Raw genomic sequence first — 18,519 nt, 5'->3', positions numbered from 1 at the left:
ACTGCTTTATGTAATTCAAGCAGGGATTGGTGATTTCTCGAGATGCAGAGAAGGCATTTAACTGAGTTGAGTGGCTGTATCTTTTATATACTCTGGAGTGGTTTGGTTTGGGTGAAGTCTTTATAAGATAGGTAAAGGTTCTCTACAGTGACCCTCTCGCTGCAGTCATCGCCAATGGGGTACGATCAAGCAACTTTACCATTTTTAGAGGCTGCCGGCAGGGCTGTCCTCTTTCGCCACTGGTTTTTACATTGGAGATTGAAGCAATGGCGGAGGCCATTCGTAGGGATCCCAATATATCGGCTCCAGAAGTGGGGTCAAAATTATGTAAGATTTCATTGTAGGTGGATGATGTCCTCATTTTTTTTGTCAAATCCAGCGTTTTAGCTAGCTCGCTGGATACAATGATTCAGTTCATTTGGTACCTTTTTGGGGTACAAGATTAATTTTGCAAAATCAAAGGCTAACCTATGGGTGGTCTTACAAAAGTACTAGGTTGAGAGGGTGAATCTCGATTCCCATTTAAGTGTTCACAGGAGGGCTTTATGTATTTGGCCATATTCATCTCTCCAGTTGATTGGTTATTTAAAGCTAATTTTGTTCAAAGATGGAAGGTGCTTCCAGTCTCATGATTAGATCAGATAGCACTTATCAAGATGAATATTCTCCTCTGTTTGTTGTACCCTATCCGGCTGCACCCCCTGATTTTTGATAAGCAAATGTTCAGGGGACTGAATGGCTGGTTCAGCTCTTTTATTTGGCATCGTAAGTGGTCCCTTATTAAATTAGCTGAAGTGCAATTGCCTCACAGACTGTTAGGGAGTGGATCTCCTGGACATTAAATAACTACCAACTAAGCTCACTTTTATCTTACGCAAGTGATGGGGCTTGTGGGGACCCTCTTTCAATATGGTTAGATATCGAAACCTCTCCGGCAAGGTGTCCCCTTACTAGCTTGCTGTTTTTGGACAAAATGAGGACAGTTAAGGAATATTGCCATAACCCAATAGTTATCAATACTGTTAAAGCATGGACAGCAATTAAGCAGAGGGAAGGGAATATTGGCAAAACATCTTTTCTTGCACCTATAGTGGGTATACCGGGTTTTCAACTGGGGATGATGGATTCAGGATTCAAACATTGGGCAGCTAGGAGTGTGTTTTGCATGGGTGATTTATTTGAGGGAGACTCAATAATATCCTTTTATTAGTCAGCACGGAAATACGAGCTATCTAACAGGGACCTCTTTTATTTTTTTCAAGTTAGGAATTTTATTCAAAAAAAGACTACACTTTTGACTGATCTCTACAAATCTAACATAGAGAGGAGGGTGCTCAGTCCTAAGAGTACGCTTTCTGTCAGCACTTTATATCATCAATTGGGGGGGGGGGGCGGCCCCAGAGATGAGTTTGATCAACTCTGCAGGGTGTGGGAGAGAGAGAGATAGGCGTTGAGGTCTCCTCAGAGGCATGGGAAGATATTTGAGAAAAGGAAGATAGTTGGGAAAACCCAAGAAAGATATCAATTTGCAATAGGACCCATGCTTTACAGTTGAAGATTCTCCACAGGGTCCACTTGGCTCCGGATTATTTGTCAAAATTTAAACCAGGGATACCTTCAATATGTCCCAACTATAAGGTTTGTACGGGCACTCTTACCCATTGTCTCTGGTCCTGTGCTAGGCTTCAAACATACTGGAGTGCTGTGGCGGGTGCAGTGGAGGGGATTTTCGATGTAAGTGTGGAGAAGCTCTTGATCTCTCCTCTTCTTGGCCTGCCCAATGTATTTCCCATAGATGCGGATAAGAAAACATTTTCAACATCCTTACTTTCTGCGCAAGAAAGAATATCTTGTTAAGTTGGGTATCCAAAAATCCCCTGGGCCTGTCGGGTTTGGCAGAAGAATGTTATGGAGCATAACCCCTTGGATTTTCTCACAAATGTGATACAGCACAAAACTGAAAACTTCTGTCAGACACAGCTGCCCTTTTTGGAATACCTGAACACAGATTTGTCTCCCACACTAATAAGAGCTTTTATATAGCCGTAACAATTGTGCTTTGAGTCCAATTTCCAGAGAGAGGGGACTGCAAACATAAGAATAGATAAAAATTAATGCTCTCGATATTCAAGGGTTAGCGTTTCGCTTGGCTGAGCTGTATTATTATTATTTATTATTAGTTTGTTATTTATTTAGTCAAGTTAGTTGGGTTTTTTAATACATATTTATACATTTGTACATGAGAGCATTTTGGGGTTTTTTTGGTGTTCTTTCTCTACATTGTTTTGAATTGTATTTTATATTTGTTGTAATATTTTAAAACCTATTTTTCAATAAAAATATATTTTAAAAAAGATCCGTTTCACACTAAATTTTTACCTTTCACATGCCCACATTCCTTCAGTTTGCCTGCCTTTGAAGTTCCAGACAATCCTCATATTTCTCAATGCTTCCAAGTTTGTGTCATCTCCAAGTTTTGGAATTGTACCCAGATAATCCAAGTCTCAGCCATTAATACAAACAAGAAAAAAATTGTACCTATTATGCTTCAAGTTTGCTGGCAAATCGATTATGTGTACTTTTTAATTAAATGCCTCTTGGAAATTCACGTAAACCCATTGACTGCATAATCTTTATCAAACGTGTGACAACGTACCTTCAACAAACCCTTCCTGTTTTTCTATAATTAATCTGCACTTATCTCAATGAAAGTTAATTTTTTTCAAGGTTATTGTTTCACAAAGTTTTCCCACTGCTGAAGTTAAACTGACTGGACTGTATTTCCCAATTTTATCCTTGCACCCTTTTTTAAACAAGGATGTCAGATTTGAAATTCTCGGCTTGTTTGCCAATGCCCCAATAGTGTGGAAGGTTACATCCACAGCCCCTACTTTTCACATACTCACTTCTCTCCACATCTTTCCGTGTATCCCATCCAGTTCGTGTGAAGTGGACACAAGCTAAATGCCTAGTTTAAAAGATTGACCACAAATGAGTTACCTAATCAACCCAGTTAAACATCACACAATATCAGGTTCTAGTCCAACAGGTTTATTTGGAAGCACTAGCTTTAGGAGCGCTGCACCTTCATCAGGTGTTTGATGAAGGAGCAATGCTGTGAAAGCTCGTACTTCCAAATAAACCTATTGGACTAGAACCTGGTGCTGTGTGATTTTTAACTTTGTACACCCCAGTCCAACACCGGCACCTCCAAATCATGTATAATCAACCCAACTCTCCTACGTCAATTTTCTCCACTCATCAGACTGCTGAAACAAAATGCTTTCTATAAAACTGGCCAAGCCAGTAAAGATTTGAAGTATGTGTCCTCCAATTCTGTTTGCTTTTACTTAACACTAAAAATCGTTTTGGTGTTTTATGGTTATTGTTTGAAGGTTTACTTTAGCTTTAACCTCAGTCAGCTCTGATCTATATTTTCTGTTTCATTCCTGCTTTTTAGTGCCATTTGTATTTTTACAAATTCATTAAAAATTAATACTCCCAGATTTGTACACAAGCTGATATGCATGAATAATTGTAACTGAAAGAAGCAATATACAGATTTGAGTTTGTTGCTGTTTTTGGACCATGATTGATTATACTGGTAAATACATGTTTTACACTTGGGTATGTTCTAGTGAACTTAGAAGGATATTAAGATGTGACTAGATGTCAGACAAATGAGTAGGCTATTAGGATTTTCAAGTCTAACTTCCAAGTTGCTCCCAGGAAGAAAGTTTAGATCAACAGTCTTTTGAAACACTCAGTGAATGTTTTGTATCACAACAATGTGCCTCGATTATTTAGCTGTTTCACATCGCTAGAAAAGTGGATATGTGTGGAAGACACACACACAGCAATTAATGCAAAAAGGAACAGCACATTCAGGCAATTAAGAGATTCACGATGAGCTCTAAATCCCGGAGTCTTGCTAATTGTTTTACACCGTTGTACTGTTTGCACTCTCAGCCTCTCACTCTCCTCCTTTCTGTTATTCGAAGAAGTTGTTAGATTTGTAACTTAGTTGTCCATTAGACTTGACACAGAAAGATACATTTAGCAATTAAATACTCCTTTAAAAAACATGATCATTCCTACTGCAATGGCGATCAAGCTCTCTGGTCCAGAAATTGAAAGTATTGAATATTTCAAACTCATTCTTGTAAGGTAAGTCGCTTGTTATGGATTTTTAAAATTCTGTTTTTCATATTCTTCCTTTGCTTTTTTTTCCTCTTGATCCAATCTTCCTTTCTCTGTTGTGCCTTACTTGTCTCCAACTCCCCTGTCTTCTCTGTCATCCCTCTATTACTTAATCAACCCTTAAATCGAATTAGTGAAGATGACATTCATAGTCCTGTAATTCACTGAAACCCAGATTTCCCCTTTGACTTGCTATCAGCTTGCACTTGCAGCAAGAAACCGAGCACTACCTGAGGATGCAAGATGTCTTAATGAAGCATCCGTGTGGTGTCTCCTTGAGCACGTTCTGACTGTTGTTTTGAGTGAGTTTCAGCTTGCTGAATATTTTGCCTGGTGTTTTAGCATATGTTTTCTGCAGTTGATCTGTATTAGTCAGTTATGCCCCACTTTTGTATTGTTACAGCTTCTTCGTAGTGGAAACAGATACCTCATAAGGTCAGATGACATGGTGGAAACTGTTTACACTGAGAAAGGAGAAATTGTGAAAACCAAAGAGCGACGTCTGTTCATGTTAAACGATGTTCTTATGTGTGCTACAGTCAGCTCTCGGTATGTACAGCAAAATGTATATACTAAATCTCACATCTTGCATAATATTAGTGTGATGGTTACTATCTTTACTTATTCAATTTCTGCGTAAAAATCTGTGTCCCACAGGAATGTGAGCAACGTTACTGTTTCTCTAAAAGCTGTGACCCTCAAAACTATTTCAGTAACATGACCTCTGCTACCTCCTTTCCCATAATTCTCACCAAGTTCCAACTTTCATTTTTACTCATCAGAAGCTTCCTTGTCTGCCCTGGAAAGTTTGATGTTTTTTTCCATCAGTTCTTTAACTGATTAAACTGAGATCTCTATCAGTTATTCAACCCTAGCTCACCTTTTCTACATATCCAGTTGTTTCACAGGAATGATGTGCCTACTTGCTCACTACAGAAAGATTCAAGCTTTAATTCTTGAAGCAAGGAAACATCAAATGCTAATCTTGTATATTTGCAAACTTTTACTTCATGTCAGATATAAAAATGAATGATAGCCAAGAATGTCTGCAGATACATTCAGAGAGGATTCCCTTGGTGAGAAGCTTCCTTGTTTATTTGAATGAATATCAAGAAGCCTTTTGAAAGTTTTAGGTTTTGTTACTGGTCATTCATAGTTGCTAATTTGCTCTGCTGTTTTTGGATGTTGTTGTATCAGGATCTAGGTCAGTGATTAGCAGCTCCTTATTTACTCCCAGTTATGTCAGTGAGCCTGGAAACCCCTCAGATGCATTTCAAATATCTTGTAGCTCTAAAAAACACCAAGGTTACACAGTTTTAAACATATTTTCCTGAAAGCAACATTTTTGGTTGTTCAAATGGTGTAATTGCTTTGTAAAATCTTAGCAGATACATCAGTTTGTTTTAGGATAGGTTAGACTTTATTAAGGCAAGACTGTGTTACATGTCCATGATTTACAATTGCCCAGCAATGAGGTTGACTTACTGCAAGAACTGAATATCTGTTGGTAGACAGATGATTAGCTAACAATATTGTGGGGGAAGTGGCACACAGTGATAACGTCACTGGGTTAATAATACAGAGCTTTAGATTCTGAAAACATGGGTCCAAATCCCACCAAGGTATTTGGTAAAATTTGATCTTGGAATTCTGGAATTAAAAGCCAACCATTTAGTTCATGAAAGGCCTTCAGGAAAGGAAATGTTCCAGCTTTATGTGCACATAATGCCCTTTGACATAGCCTTACGGACAAAAATAAACTGCAGATGCTGGAATCCAAAGGAGACGAGCAGGAGGCTGGAAGAACACAGCAAGCCAGGCAGCATCAGGAGGTAGAGAAATCTGAAATAGCCTAACAATCCACTCTGTTTAAGGACAATTTAAGGTTGAACAACAAATGACACTCACAACCTATGTGAGAATTCTTTTTATATAAATGAGTGCTAATGAAAACAAGTGAACCCTATACTTTGGGGACAGATTGTTTCAAATGAACTTTTTTATCTACTTATTATTATCAATCGCTTCTCCAAAATCTCACCACGAGCTATTTTCAGTTACATGCACAAACTCCATCTATTTATGGAAGCCCTTTAGTAGCCATTCTTCATAAGGAATCAGAGAAAAATAGTATGGATAGTTGATCATTTAGGACAACTAAACTTGATTATATCCAAACCACACCCTAGAGGCTGTTAGTCTTGAGTATTTGGAAGCGTGGCTGAACTTCTAAATGATGTCCCAAAGTCCCAAGCTGTTGCAGGCAAACACAGAAATTCTGACTAAGATCAGTTAATTCAGAATGGAATAGCCATGGAATTTGAGGCCGTTCTGGTCTGTGTGACTCGTATGGCTGGTCGCCTTTAGTGATTTAAGCCACTGAAGAAGCTGCAGCTTCATTGTTTAATAATGTCTATTTCTGGAAATATTGTTGAAAGTGTGAATCCTGTGACACAAGCTCATCATTCACTTGTGCTGTCCAGCTGGAACTCAGATATCCAACATTTAAGTTTTATGATTATGGCTATTTTTTTAATGACATGATATGAGATTTCAGCAATATCTTTGCAATCAGTTACTTCACCTCCAGAATGTATGACATTATTCCAAAACGTAAGCAGCTAGAAACAATAAGTGAGTTAAAACAGCCATTTCAAGAAACCTGAGGTACTCAAACTTCCGTCCCTTTTGCCCCATCTGTCCCTCCCCCCTATTTTGAACAACATTAAACCCATCACATTGCCAGAATTGGATTTGAAACATTAAATCTTTCTCTTGCCACAGATTCCAGCCCTACTGATTTTCTCCACTTTCTGTTTCTATTGCTGATCAAAGGTGTGCCCTATCATAGAATCCCTCCAGTGTGTAAGCAGGCCATTCGGCCCATTGAGTCCACACTGACCTCCAAAGAACATCCCAACCAGATAAACCCCTCACCCTATCCCGTGGCTAACTCACCTAGCCTGCACATCCCTGTCCACTATGGACAATTCAGCATGGCCAATTCATCTTACCTGGACATCTTTGGACTGTGGGAAGAAACCCACACAGACATGGAGAATGTGCAAACATCACACGAACAGTCACTTGAGGGTGGAATCGAACCCAGATTAGCTACGGGGAATACAGGATTACAGGGATAGGGTTGAGGGGAGTGGATCTGGGTGAGATGCTCTTCAGAGGGTTGGTGTTGACCTGATGGGCCAAATGGCCTGCTTCCACACTGTAGAGATTCTATGATTTTAATCAATTAATCAAAACATTTTGTAAGCTAGCACAATTATTCTGGTTTTGTGCAGAGCATGTAGGGTCACTAAGTAAGATAAATTTATGAAAATTTAGACCTGCGCCTGTATTGACATGTGCCAAATTATAATTAAATCTGGTTCTGTAAAATACTGTTTTTTTTTTTGTCATGATGAAAGAAGGTGTTATTATAATTGGAGGGGTTACAACAAGGGATGTCTGATTTTCAGTCAAGTTTTTTTGCTTCCTGCTGGTTTGTGTTAACTAAATATAGCCCTGTATGTTTATTTAATAATACAATCATGGAAGAGAAATATAATTCTACTGTCGTGAGATCAATCATTGGCCTCCCTATGGATTTTAGCTTTTGTGTGATCAAATCAGACCATTGTTTTGTAGTATGAAAAATCTGTGGCTAACCATTTTGATTAAATCATTTTAAATGAATACTTTTTTAATATTAATATCGTCATATAGTTTTGATGTAAAATTACTGGAAACCGGGTGCTCCGGTTTCCTCCCACAGTCCAAAGATGTGCGGGTCAGGTGAATTGGCCATGCTAAATTGCCCGTAGTGTTAGGTAAGGGGTAAATGTAGGGGTATGGGTGGGTTTCGCTTCGGCGGGTCGGTGTGGACTTGTTGGGCCGAAGGGCCTGTTTCCACACTGTAAGTCTAATCTAATCTAATCTAAAACTCTTCTTTAGGGTGTCATATTCCTGTTGAAAATATTGATCTGGATTTTAAAATCTGTGACAAGTGAATGTCACTTGCTACGCTTGCATTGCACAGAGAATGTGTGTGGGCTTTAGCACTGCAGTTTGTGTTACAGGGCTATCATATTAGTGTCCTGAAAAGGAAGCGAGCTCCTGTGTGACCAAATCAAACAAAATTCTATTTCCTGAACCAATCAGATTGAAGAATCTACTGTTTCAAGCACTACAATGTAGGCTTCCATCACTTACCATGAGCAGGCACTGTCAAAGGTTACTGCTGATTTTAATTCATTCAAGGAATGTGGGCTACTCTCCCTGGGTCCACAATTATTACTCATTTCTAACTGCACTTGAGAAGGTGGAGGTGAGCTGCCTCTGCTTCAGTTCAATTGGTTGTAGACCCTACTACTGTTAGGGTGGTTGTTCCAGGATACTGACACAAAGATGGTGAATGAACAATAATATGTTTCTAAGGTCAAGATAGTGAGTTGCTTAAAGTTGCAGGTGGGGGTATTCACAAGTATCTACAGCCTTTCTGTTTCTAGATAACGGTCTTGGATTTGGAAGGTTCTGTCAAGGAGTCTTGGTGAAATATCTGTAGGGAATCCTGTAGGTGATGATGCTCAGTGATGGAGGGATTGGATGTTTGTAAGCATAGTGTCAATCAAGGGAGTTGCTTTGCCCTGAATGGTGTCAAGATTCTTGAGTGTTGTTGGAGCTGTACTCATTCAGGCAAGTGGAGAGTATTTCATCACTTGCCTGAATGAGTATTTCATGACTCTCCTGATATGTACCTTGTCGATGGTAGGCAGATTTGAGGCATAAGGAGGTGAGTTAATCGCTGCAGAACTTCTGGTTTATGATCAGCTCTTGTAGCCACAGTACTTATAATTCAATTTCTGACCAATGGTAACCCCTAGAAGGTTGATAATGGGGGATTGAATGATGATAATGCCATTGAATGTCAAGGAGCAATGGTTAGATTTTTTTTTGGAGATTGTCATTCCCAGCATTTGAGGCATGAATGTTACTTACCACTTGTCAGCCCAAGTCTGGATGCTGTCCACAGCTTGCTACATTTGAACGTGGACTACTTTGGAATCTAAGGGGTCACAAATGGTGGACATGGTGCAATTACCAGCAAACGTCTTCACTTCTGACCTTATGGGGGTAAGGTCATTGATGACCCATCTGGAAATACGTGGGCCTAGGACCTGACGAACCTTCTGCAGTGGTGTCTAGATCTGAGATTACTAACCCCTCAATTATTCCTTTGTGCTAGGTTGACTTCAACCAGCAGACAGTTTTCCCCCAATTCCCATTAATTCTTGTTTTGATAGATGAAATAACTGCAGAGAGGCTGGTAACCCATTACCAAGTCACCTTTTATTTACATGTGCACTGTACACAGGCTGTGACCAGCCAGCTCGAATCGACTGATGAGACCTTCTGAATCTAATTTTTCTTTAACAGTTATACTTACTGTACTCAACTTGTTCAGGGATATTATTACATACCTCTAAAGCAGATGGGTCTTGAAGCCAGGCCTTCTGGCTCAGAAGTAGGGATATTGTTTATAAGGCCCCAAGTCATGGCCCGCATAGGCATCAGCGACATAGGTAGGAGAAGAGATGGGGATTTAAGGCAGAAACTCAGAGAGCTAGGGTGGAAGCATAGAGCTAGAGCAGAGTTGTCATCTCTAGTTTGTTACCCTTGCCACGTGCCAGCAAGATGAAGGATAGAGAGAGAGAGAGGAGTTGAACACATGGCTACAGGGGTGGTGCAGGAGGGAGGGATTTGGATACTTGGATAATTGGGCCTCATCTGGATAGGTGGGACATCTACAAACAGGGTGGTCTACATCTGAACTAGAGAGGTACCAATTTCCCAGGGTGGGGTGGGTTGGGGGTGGAAATTTGCTAATGCTCTTCAGGAGAGTTTAAACTAATTTAGCAGGGGGATGAGAACCAGAATTGTAGATTCAGTGCACAGGAGGTTGAGATTAGTGTGGTCATAAATAAGGTTTCATGGTCGCAAGAGTGTACCAGCAGGAAGGAAGGAAGGTGGTTGAAGTGTGTCTACTTCAATGCCAGGAGCTTCCGGAATAAGGTGGACGAACTTGTTGGTACCTGAGACTTTGATGTTGTGGCCATTTCAGAGACATGGTAGAGCAGGGACAGGAATGGTTGTTGCAGGTTCTGGGGTTAAGATGTTTCAGTAAGATCAGGGAAGGTGGCAAAAGAGGGGGAGGTATGGCATTGTTAGTCAAGGACAGTATTACAGTGGCAGAAAGAACATTTAATAAGGACTCATCTTCTAAAGTAGTGTGGGCTGAGATTAGAAACAGGAAAGGTGAGATCACTCTGATAGGAGTTTTCTATAGACCCCCGAAAAGTTCCAGTGAGGTAGAGGAAAAGATTGCAAAGGTTATTCTGGATAGGAGCGAAAGTAACAGGATAGTTGTTATGGGTGACTTTAATTTTCCAAATATTGACTGGAAACGCTGGAAAGGGATAGGTATGTACCACGGGGAAGGAGTTAAAGCTGGGGAAAGGCAATTACAATGCAATTAGGCAAGATTTAGGATGCATAGGATGGCGAAGGAAGCTGTAGGGGATGGGCACAATTGAAATGTGGAGCTTGTTCAAGGAACAGCTACTGTGTGTCCTTGGTAAGTATGTACCTGTCAGGCAGGGAAAAAGTGGTTGAGTGAGGGAAACGTGGTTTACTAAAGAAGTTGAATCTCTTGTCAACAGAAAGAAGGAGGCTTATGTGAGGATGAGAGGTGAAGGCTCAGCTAGGGCACTTGAGAGTTACAAGTTCGCCAGGAAGGACCTAAAGGGAGAGCTGAGAAGAGCCAGGAGAGGACATGAGAAGTCTTTAGCAAGTAGGATCCAGGAGAGCCCTAATATAGGTATGTCAGGAATAAAAGAATGACTAGAGTAAGACTAGGGCCAGTCAAGGACAGAAGTGGGAAGTTGTGCATGGAATTAGAGGAGATAGGAGAGGCGCTAAATGAATATTCTTCATCAGTATTCATATTGGAAAAAGACGGTCTTGAGGAGAATACTGAGATACAGGCTGGTAGACTAGGTGGGATTGAGGTTCATTCTGGAGAGTGTGAAAATAGAGAAGTCTCCTGGGTCAGATGGGATTCATCCTAGGATTCTCTGGGAAGCTAGGGAGGAGATTGCAAAGCCTTTTGGCGTTGATCTTTGAATCATCATTGTCAACAGAAGACTGTAGTTTAGCAAATGTTGTCTCCTTGCCCAAGAAGAGGAGTAGGGACAACCCTGGTAATTATAGACCAATGAGCCTTACTTCAGTTGTGGGTAAAGTGTTGGAAGGGATTATAACAGGTAGGATTTATGATCATCTGGAAGGGAATAAGCTGATTAGGGATAGTCAACACTGTTTTGTGAAAGGTAGGTTGTGCCTCACAAACCTTATTGAATTATTTGAGAAGGTGACCAAATGGGTGGATGAGGGTAAAGCGGTTGATATTATATATATGGATTTCAGTAAAGCATTTGATAAGGTTCCCCACAGTAAGCTATTGCAGAAAATATGGAAGTATGGGATTGAGGATGATTTAGCCGGTTGGATCAGAAATTGGCCAGCTGAAAGAAGACCAAGGGTGGTAGTTGATGGGAAATGTTCATCCTGGAATTCATTTACTAGTGGTATACCACAAGGATCTGTTTTAGGTCTACTGCTATTTCTCATTTTTATAAATGACCTAGATGAGGGCATAGAAGGATAAGTTAGTAAATTTGTGGATGATACTAAGGTTGGTGGAGTTGTGGACAGTGTGGAAGGATGTTGCAGGTTACAGAGGGACATAGATAAGCTGCAGCGCTGGTCTGAGAGGTGGCAAATAGAGTTTAATGTGGAAAAGTGAGAGGTGATTCACTTAGAAGGACTAACAGGAGTAAGATTACTGGGCTAATGGTAAGATTCTTAGCAGTGTGGATGAGCACAGAGACCTTGGTGTCCCTGTACATCGATCCTTGAAAGTTGCCACCCAAGTTGATAGGGTTGTTAAGAAGGCATACGGTGTGTTAGCTTTTATTGGCAGAGGAGTTGAGTTTCAGAGCCATGAGGTCAAATTACAGCTGTACAAAACGGTGTGGCCACCCTTGGAGTATTGTGTACAGTTCTGGTCACTGCATTATAGGAAGAATGTGGAAGCATTGGAAAGGTGCAGAGGAGACTTACTAGGATGTTGCCTGGTATGGAGGGAAGGTGTTACGAGGAAAGGCTGAGGGACTTGACCCTGTTTTCATTAGAAAGAAGATGATTGAGAGGTGACTTAATAGTGGCATATAAAATGATCAGAGTATTAAATAAGGTGGACAGTGAGAGCCTTTTACCTTGGATGGTGATGGCTAGCACGAGGGGACATAACTTTAAATTGAGGGGTGATAGATATAGGACAGAGCTCAGAGAGTAGTAAGAGTGTAGAATGCCCTGCCTGCAACAGTCATAGACTCGCCAACTTTAAGGACATTTAAGTGGTCGTTGGATAAACATGGATGATAATGGAATGGTATAGGTTAGATGGGCTTCAGATTGGTTTCACAGGTTGGCGCAACATCAAAGGCTGAAGGGCCTGTATTGTGCTGTAATGTTCTCTGTTCTATGTTTGTCAGCCAGGGCTGCCTGTCTACTCCAGTTTAACAACTCCAATCAAGAATCTTATACCCAATGAGGTTCACCTGGCCATGGTTCCAATCACTACACTATGACTCCTTGATGCTATGTAGACTTAATGTCAGAGGTAATCAATATCACCTCATCTCTGGAGTTCAGCTCTTCTGTCCATGTTGGAAGCAAGGCTCTGATGAAGTTGGGAGCTGAGTGGCCCCCACAATGTCTAAACTGAGTGTCAGTGAACAGTCTATGTTGATGACCCCTTCATCGCGTGACTGATGATCGAAGATAGACTGACTGGATGATAATTGGCAGGATTTAACTTATTCTGCTTTCTCTGTGCAGGATGTAGTTGGATAATTTTCCAAATTGTTGGTTTGGTACTACTGTTGCAGTCGTGCTGAAACATCTTAATTAGGGGCACAAGAAGTTCTGGAGCACAAGATTTCTGGACTATTGCCAGAATAGACAGCCACCTTTCAGTTGCCTTTGCAATATCCAATACCTTCAGCTGGTGCTTGATAACACTTGAAATGAATTGTCTGAAGACTGGCATCATTGATACTGGAAGAGGAATGAGATGGATCGTCTGCTTGGCACTTCTGAATGAAGATTGTTATAAATGTTAAACTTTTGCGCTGATGAACTGGGCTCCTCCGTCATTGAAGAGGGAATATTTGTGGAGCCTCCTCCAGTGGATTGGTCAATTGTCTACCATCATGCATGTCTGGATGCAGTAGGATGGCACAGCTTAGGTCTGATCTGTGGGATTGTTTCGCTCGATCACTTGGTGCTTTTTGCTGTTTGGTGCACAATTTGTGCTGTGTCATTGTTTCACCTGGTTGACACCTAAATTTAGGAATCCCTGCTGCTGCTGGAATGCCCTCTCCACTGAACCAGGGTTAATCCCCTTGGTTAATGTTAGTGGTAGAGTGGGAGATATGTCAGCCCATGAGAATGTGGATGGTTTTCAGCTGCTGTTGATGGCCCACACCGCCTCCTGGATGCCCAGTCTTTTGTTACTAGATCTGTTCAAAGTCTGTTCCATTTAGCACAATGTTAGTATCACACAATACAACAGAAAGTGAGACAATCTTGGCACTAACATCCAGAATTAATAAGAAGAACTTTGCAGCATTGATAAGGCTGAGTTTGCTATTGTTTCCCGTGCCTAGGTCGATCTTAGGCAGTCCTTCAGATTTCGCTCTGTTAAGACATTTTAGTGCTTTGGATATCATTGTTGAACTCCATGCAAGTTACGTAGGTAGCATCTCACAGTGCTGCCTGCCCCTGGAGAATTGATGTTGTCTCTATTAAGCCATTTGAAGTTGCACTGTGCGAATGTATTTCTCTCCCATACAGTCTAAAGTAGTAGCCTTTAAGTTATATTTATTTTTATGTTAAATCATTTAGAAAGAGAAAAACAGTGTAGAATAAAACTAAAAGATTAAACCAGAGCTGAAGGAATTAAATCTCTGACATAATTAAAATCACCACAATGAGACTCCTCATTTATACCCAAGAGAATAATTGACAGCAATTACCACTTACTTTGTTATTAAAGACTTACATATGCTTGAATGGAAAAATCCAGACTTCTTGTTGCATGTTCAGTATGTATCTAATTGATAGCTGGGGGTGCCTGAGGTAGACTTGGAACCTATTGCCTCTCCTTGCTCATGGGAATGAAAGGTATGACAAACCACCAGTGACAGAGGCTGCCAAGAAAAACAGCTCAGGCTGAAACCTTCAGGCAGAACACACATGATGAATTGAAAAGGGTAGCCAGGTACTGCAATTTCACATTTTTCATTTAGTTAAATGATAGATTTCGTGGTCAGGTACAGGTGTGGCAAAGGTTGTGAAAGAGATTGGATAGAACTTTGGAATTTCTGTATTTAATTGTGTGTGAATAGATACCAGAAATTGCTGTTCAATTTACCCCTTGATAACCTCTTCTGACATTCTTGTTGGAGGTTACTGATGATGTGAACATTTATTGCCTGTCCTTAATTGGTCTGATTGTTTTCCAGCATGTAAAGTCATTTATGTTTACTAAGCAATTTCCAGCAGATGTTGGTTCTGATATACTATGATGAGTAGTTAGATTTACCTGACATTCTATTTGACTTCCTTATTGCCTTTATCAGTGTCCACCATGACAACAGTGGTGCAATACCGTCTGGACTGAGATACTTGCTGAAGTGGAGTGTACCGCTTTCTCAAGTTGATGTTGTGGAATTTGGGATCAGTGAGGATCTGGCAGAGAAAAATAGATTTACCCCACCACATTCTGGAGAAAAGATTCTAATTAGTACAAAGCCAAGTAAGTACATTTTCTCATTTTGGTAAGTCATAAATCCAAATCCTCAAGACATGTCTTTTTTTTGGAGTGTAAGACATTTTAATCGTTCTTACCGGAGTTTCTAAATTTGCAGGTTGTGTTCTACTTGGAAGTTTGTATCCTTTTGTGCTTCTACTTTCGCTTTACTGGTTTTGTTATGGTCCAAAAGAAGACCATGCAACCCATCGTGATGCACTAACTGTCCACGCATTTTGCATTGAGCCGCACCAAACCCCTGTCTTCTCCCTTAACTGTGCACATTGTTTACATTAAATAACCACCCAGTGCCCTCTTGTATATTTCAAATGAACCAGCATCCACCACACTTCTAGGCACAGCATTCCATTTGTTTCCAGTCTTGAAAAGGTCATTCATTGCACTGTTATGTTGAAGAAGGGGGGCGGTTATTTCATTTGGACTACACGTCATTCAGAAAAATGCCAACAGAACGAGTTCAATTCCCATTGGACAAAGCAGATTTGTGACCTAATTCCTGGCCCATCCTCTTGAGAGTGGAAGACGATGGCAGATCGCCTCTGACAGCACCTCTTCAGCTCAGGCTGAAGTATCAGCAGCCAATGAGCCACGGAGCTGCCATTAGGCAGAGCACATGTGAACAAATGAATTGCTGATGAATAAATTCTAAGTCAAAAAGTCATTATCATATTGATATCAGCAGTTTGAGGAAACAGTATATTTAAACTTTACATATTGCCCCAAATATTCATGGATACCAAAAGAAAAGCTATGACATTCTATTTTATGATCGGAAACTGGATTTATGAATTACAAAATCCAATACTTTGTGAAGTCTCTTATGCGATGTAGGGGGCGCATGTGTGTTCTTGAGCTGCATCTCAATTTTAGTGGAGCAGCTTTATCACCTGAGAAGTGGCATGAGGTGAATCCCTGAAAAATAAAGTGGTATAAATAGGGTGAGGGAAGAGATTCAATTCAGGTTGACCTGTTCACCTTTTATCAGAAGTCTATTCACAGGTCACCATTTTTTAAAATTACTGAAACTCTCCTATTTCACTTTTGGGAAATGCAGCTGGTTACTTGACTATTGCTTCAGAGCCAATTGAAAGTTGATTGAATGTTGTTGCTGCTTGGAAGGTGACATAGAGCATCCCAACATCTGCAAAGACATGGGGAAGTCACACCTGATAAATCTGTTAGAATTCTTTAAGGATGTATCAAGCAAATTAGACAAAGGAGAGCCAGTGGGCATGACCTGTTTGGATTCCAGAAGGCCTTTGACAAGGTCCCACACCAGAGGCTGCTAAATAAGATAAGAGCCCAAACTGTTAAGGGCAACGGACTGGCATTGATAGAGGATTGACTAACTGGCAAAAAGGTAGAGAATAGGGATAACGGAGTCTTTTTCAGAATGGCAGCTGGCGACTAGTGGAGTTCAGTAGGGTTAGTGTTGGACCACAACTATTCAAGTTATACTTTAACCATGGATGAATGAATTGAGGATACTGATGCTAAGTTTGCAGATGGCACAAAAATAGGTGGAGGGACAAGTGGTATTGAGATGCAGAGAAGCTTCGGAAGGATATGAACAGGCTAGGAGGGTGGGCAAAGAAATGGCAGGTGAATACAGTGTGGGAAAATGAGGTTATGCACTTTGGTAAGAAGAATTGAGGCGTAGACTATTTTCTAAATAGGAAAAGACATTGGAAGGCTGAAGCACAAGGAAGTTGGGAATCCTAGTTTAGGATTCTTGTCAGATTAACAAGCAAATTTAGTTGGCAATTATGAAGGCAAATGCAATGTTAGCATTCATTTCAAGAGGGCTAGAATACAGGAGCAGAGATGAACTGTTGAGGCTGTATAAGGTTGCAATTGGAATATTGTGGCAGTTTTGGGGCCCATGTTTAAGGAAAGAAGTGCTGGCTTTGGAGTTGGTTGAGAGGATGTTTATGAGAATAGCCCCAGGGATGAACCCCATCATGTCATATGAGGAGTGGTTAAGGACTTTGGGTCTGTACTTCAGTTCAGAAAGATGAACTGGGTGGGATCTGATTGAAACTTACAGAATAGTGAGAGGCCTGGATCGAGTGACGTGGGGAAGATGTTCCCATTAGGAGTAGAGACTAGGACTTAGTGAAGGGATGACCTTTCAGAACTTTGATGGGGAGGATTTTTTTTCATCCAGAGAATATTTTAATCTGTGAAATTCATTGCCACATAAGGCTATGGAGGTCAAGTCATTGAATGTATTTAAGACAGAGATACACAGGTTCTTGACTAGTAGGGGAATCAAAAGTTAAAGGGAGAAGGCAGGAGAATGGGGTTGAGAAATAAATCAGCCAAGATCAAAGAGCAGAGCAGACACAATGGGCCAAATGGCCTAATTCTACTCCTGTATCTTTTATGGGAAGAAATAGTTGCGTGTATTATCACAAGGAAAGAAAAACTTACCTTGTGCCAGTGTTAGACTTTGTTTTGTGCCCCTTGCTTGATCTATCCTACAACCTTCCCACCATACCCAAACCTGCTCCCCCGAGTCCAACACCTCGTACAGGTCAATGTGAGTTACCCACTTGCTGACTAGAAATCCCAGTTGGCAAGAGATTAGAGTTTTATTGATTCCTTAATTAAATCTGATGATTTTAAATTGCTACCTGCCAGTGCTACTCCCAGTTGGCCTCTTTCAAAATGGTTCCAAGTCTGGATCATGGCAGGGAACTTGCACACAAGCCAGGGGTTCCAAATAGCCTGCTGAATTACTCTGATCCAGACATAAGCTATTTTAAATATCAAGTCTCCGATCTCTATTTGTGGCACATTTGTGTCATAGGCTGTGGTACAACCACTGGTAGCTTGTGGTTTGGGTAAAATATTGCCACCAAGTCTCCTTTCTGTGTTGAATCCATGGGTCCAATTAATGAGCACTGGTAGAGGATAAACCACAATTGGGTCTTAATGAGAAGGCATACTTGGTTTAACAACGAGATCTAGTGTATTGCATGATTGTAGTAGATAGAACCTCCATTGATAAGTTAGGTGTAATTATAAAGAGACAAAATATTATAAAATTAAAATACTGCAGATTCTGGAAATCTGAAATAAATACAGAAAGTGCTGGAGAATCCAATCAAATCCAGTAGCATCTATGCAGAGACGAACAAAGTTAATGTTTTGAGCTCAATTAGTGACTCTTTGGAAAACTTCAAGAAATTCAGAGTATTTGAGAGGACTTGAGATGAAATAACACCTAAATGAAAATCTTTATGGAATGGAACTATTCAGTATTACTGTGGAAATCTATCAAGAGCCAAAGATGACATCAATCTCCATGGGGACCCTGTGCTCGATTCCTTCTCCTCCACCCATAGGCTGTCTGACCTCAT

General features: G+C 40.6%; 1 protein-coding gene across 1 annotated transcript in view; it reads left to right on the top strand.

Moving 5' to 3' along the window:
* arhgef10 (Rho guanine nucleotide exchange factor (GEF) 10) overlaps positions 1 to 18,519 on the top strand; it is a 280,448-nt gene that overhangs the window by 147,032 nt on the left and 114,897 nt on the right. The window contains exons 17-18 of the mRNA XM_060853056.1: positions 4,604 to 4,749; positions 14,964 to 15,139. Of these exons, the coding sequence (XP_060709039.1) occupies positions 4,604 to 4,749; positions 14,964 to 15,139 (322 nt within the window). The remainder of the gene's footprint in view (positions 1 to 4,603; positions 4,750 to 14,963; positions 15,140 to 18,519) is intronic.

The sequence above is a fragment of the Hemiscyllium ocellatum genome, chromosome 3 (assembly GCF_020745735.1).
Source record: "Hemiscyllium ocellatum isolate sHemOce1 chromosome 3, sHemOce1.pat.X.cur, whole genome shotgun sequence".
Classification (NCBI taxonomy): Eukaryota; Metazoa; Chordata; class Chondrichthyes; order Orectolobiformes; family Hemiscylliidae; genus Hemiscyllium; species Hemiscyllium ocellatum.
The sequence above is the reverse complement of the archived record's forward strand: the minus strand, read 5'-3'. Positions and strand labels throughout refer to the sequence as shown.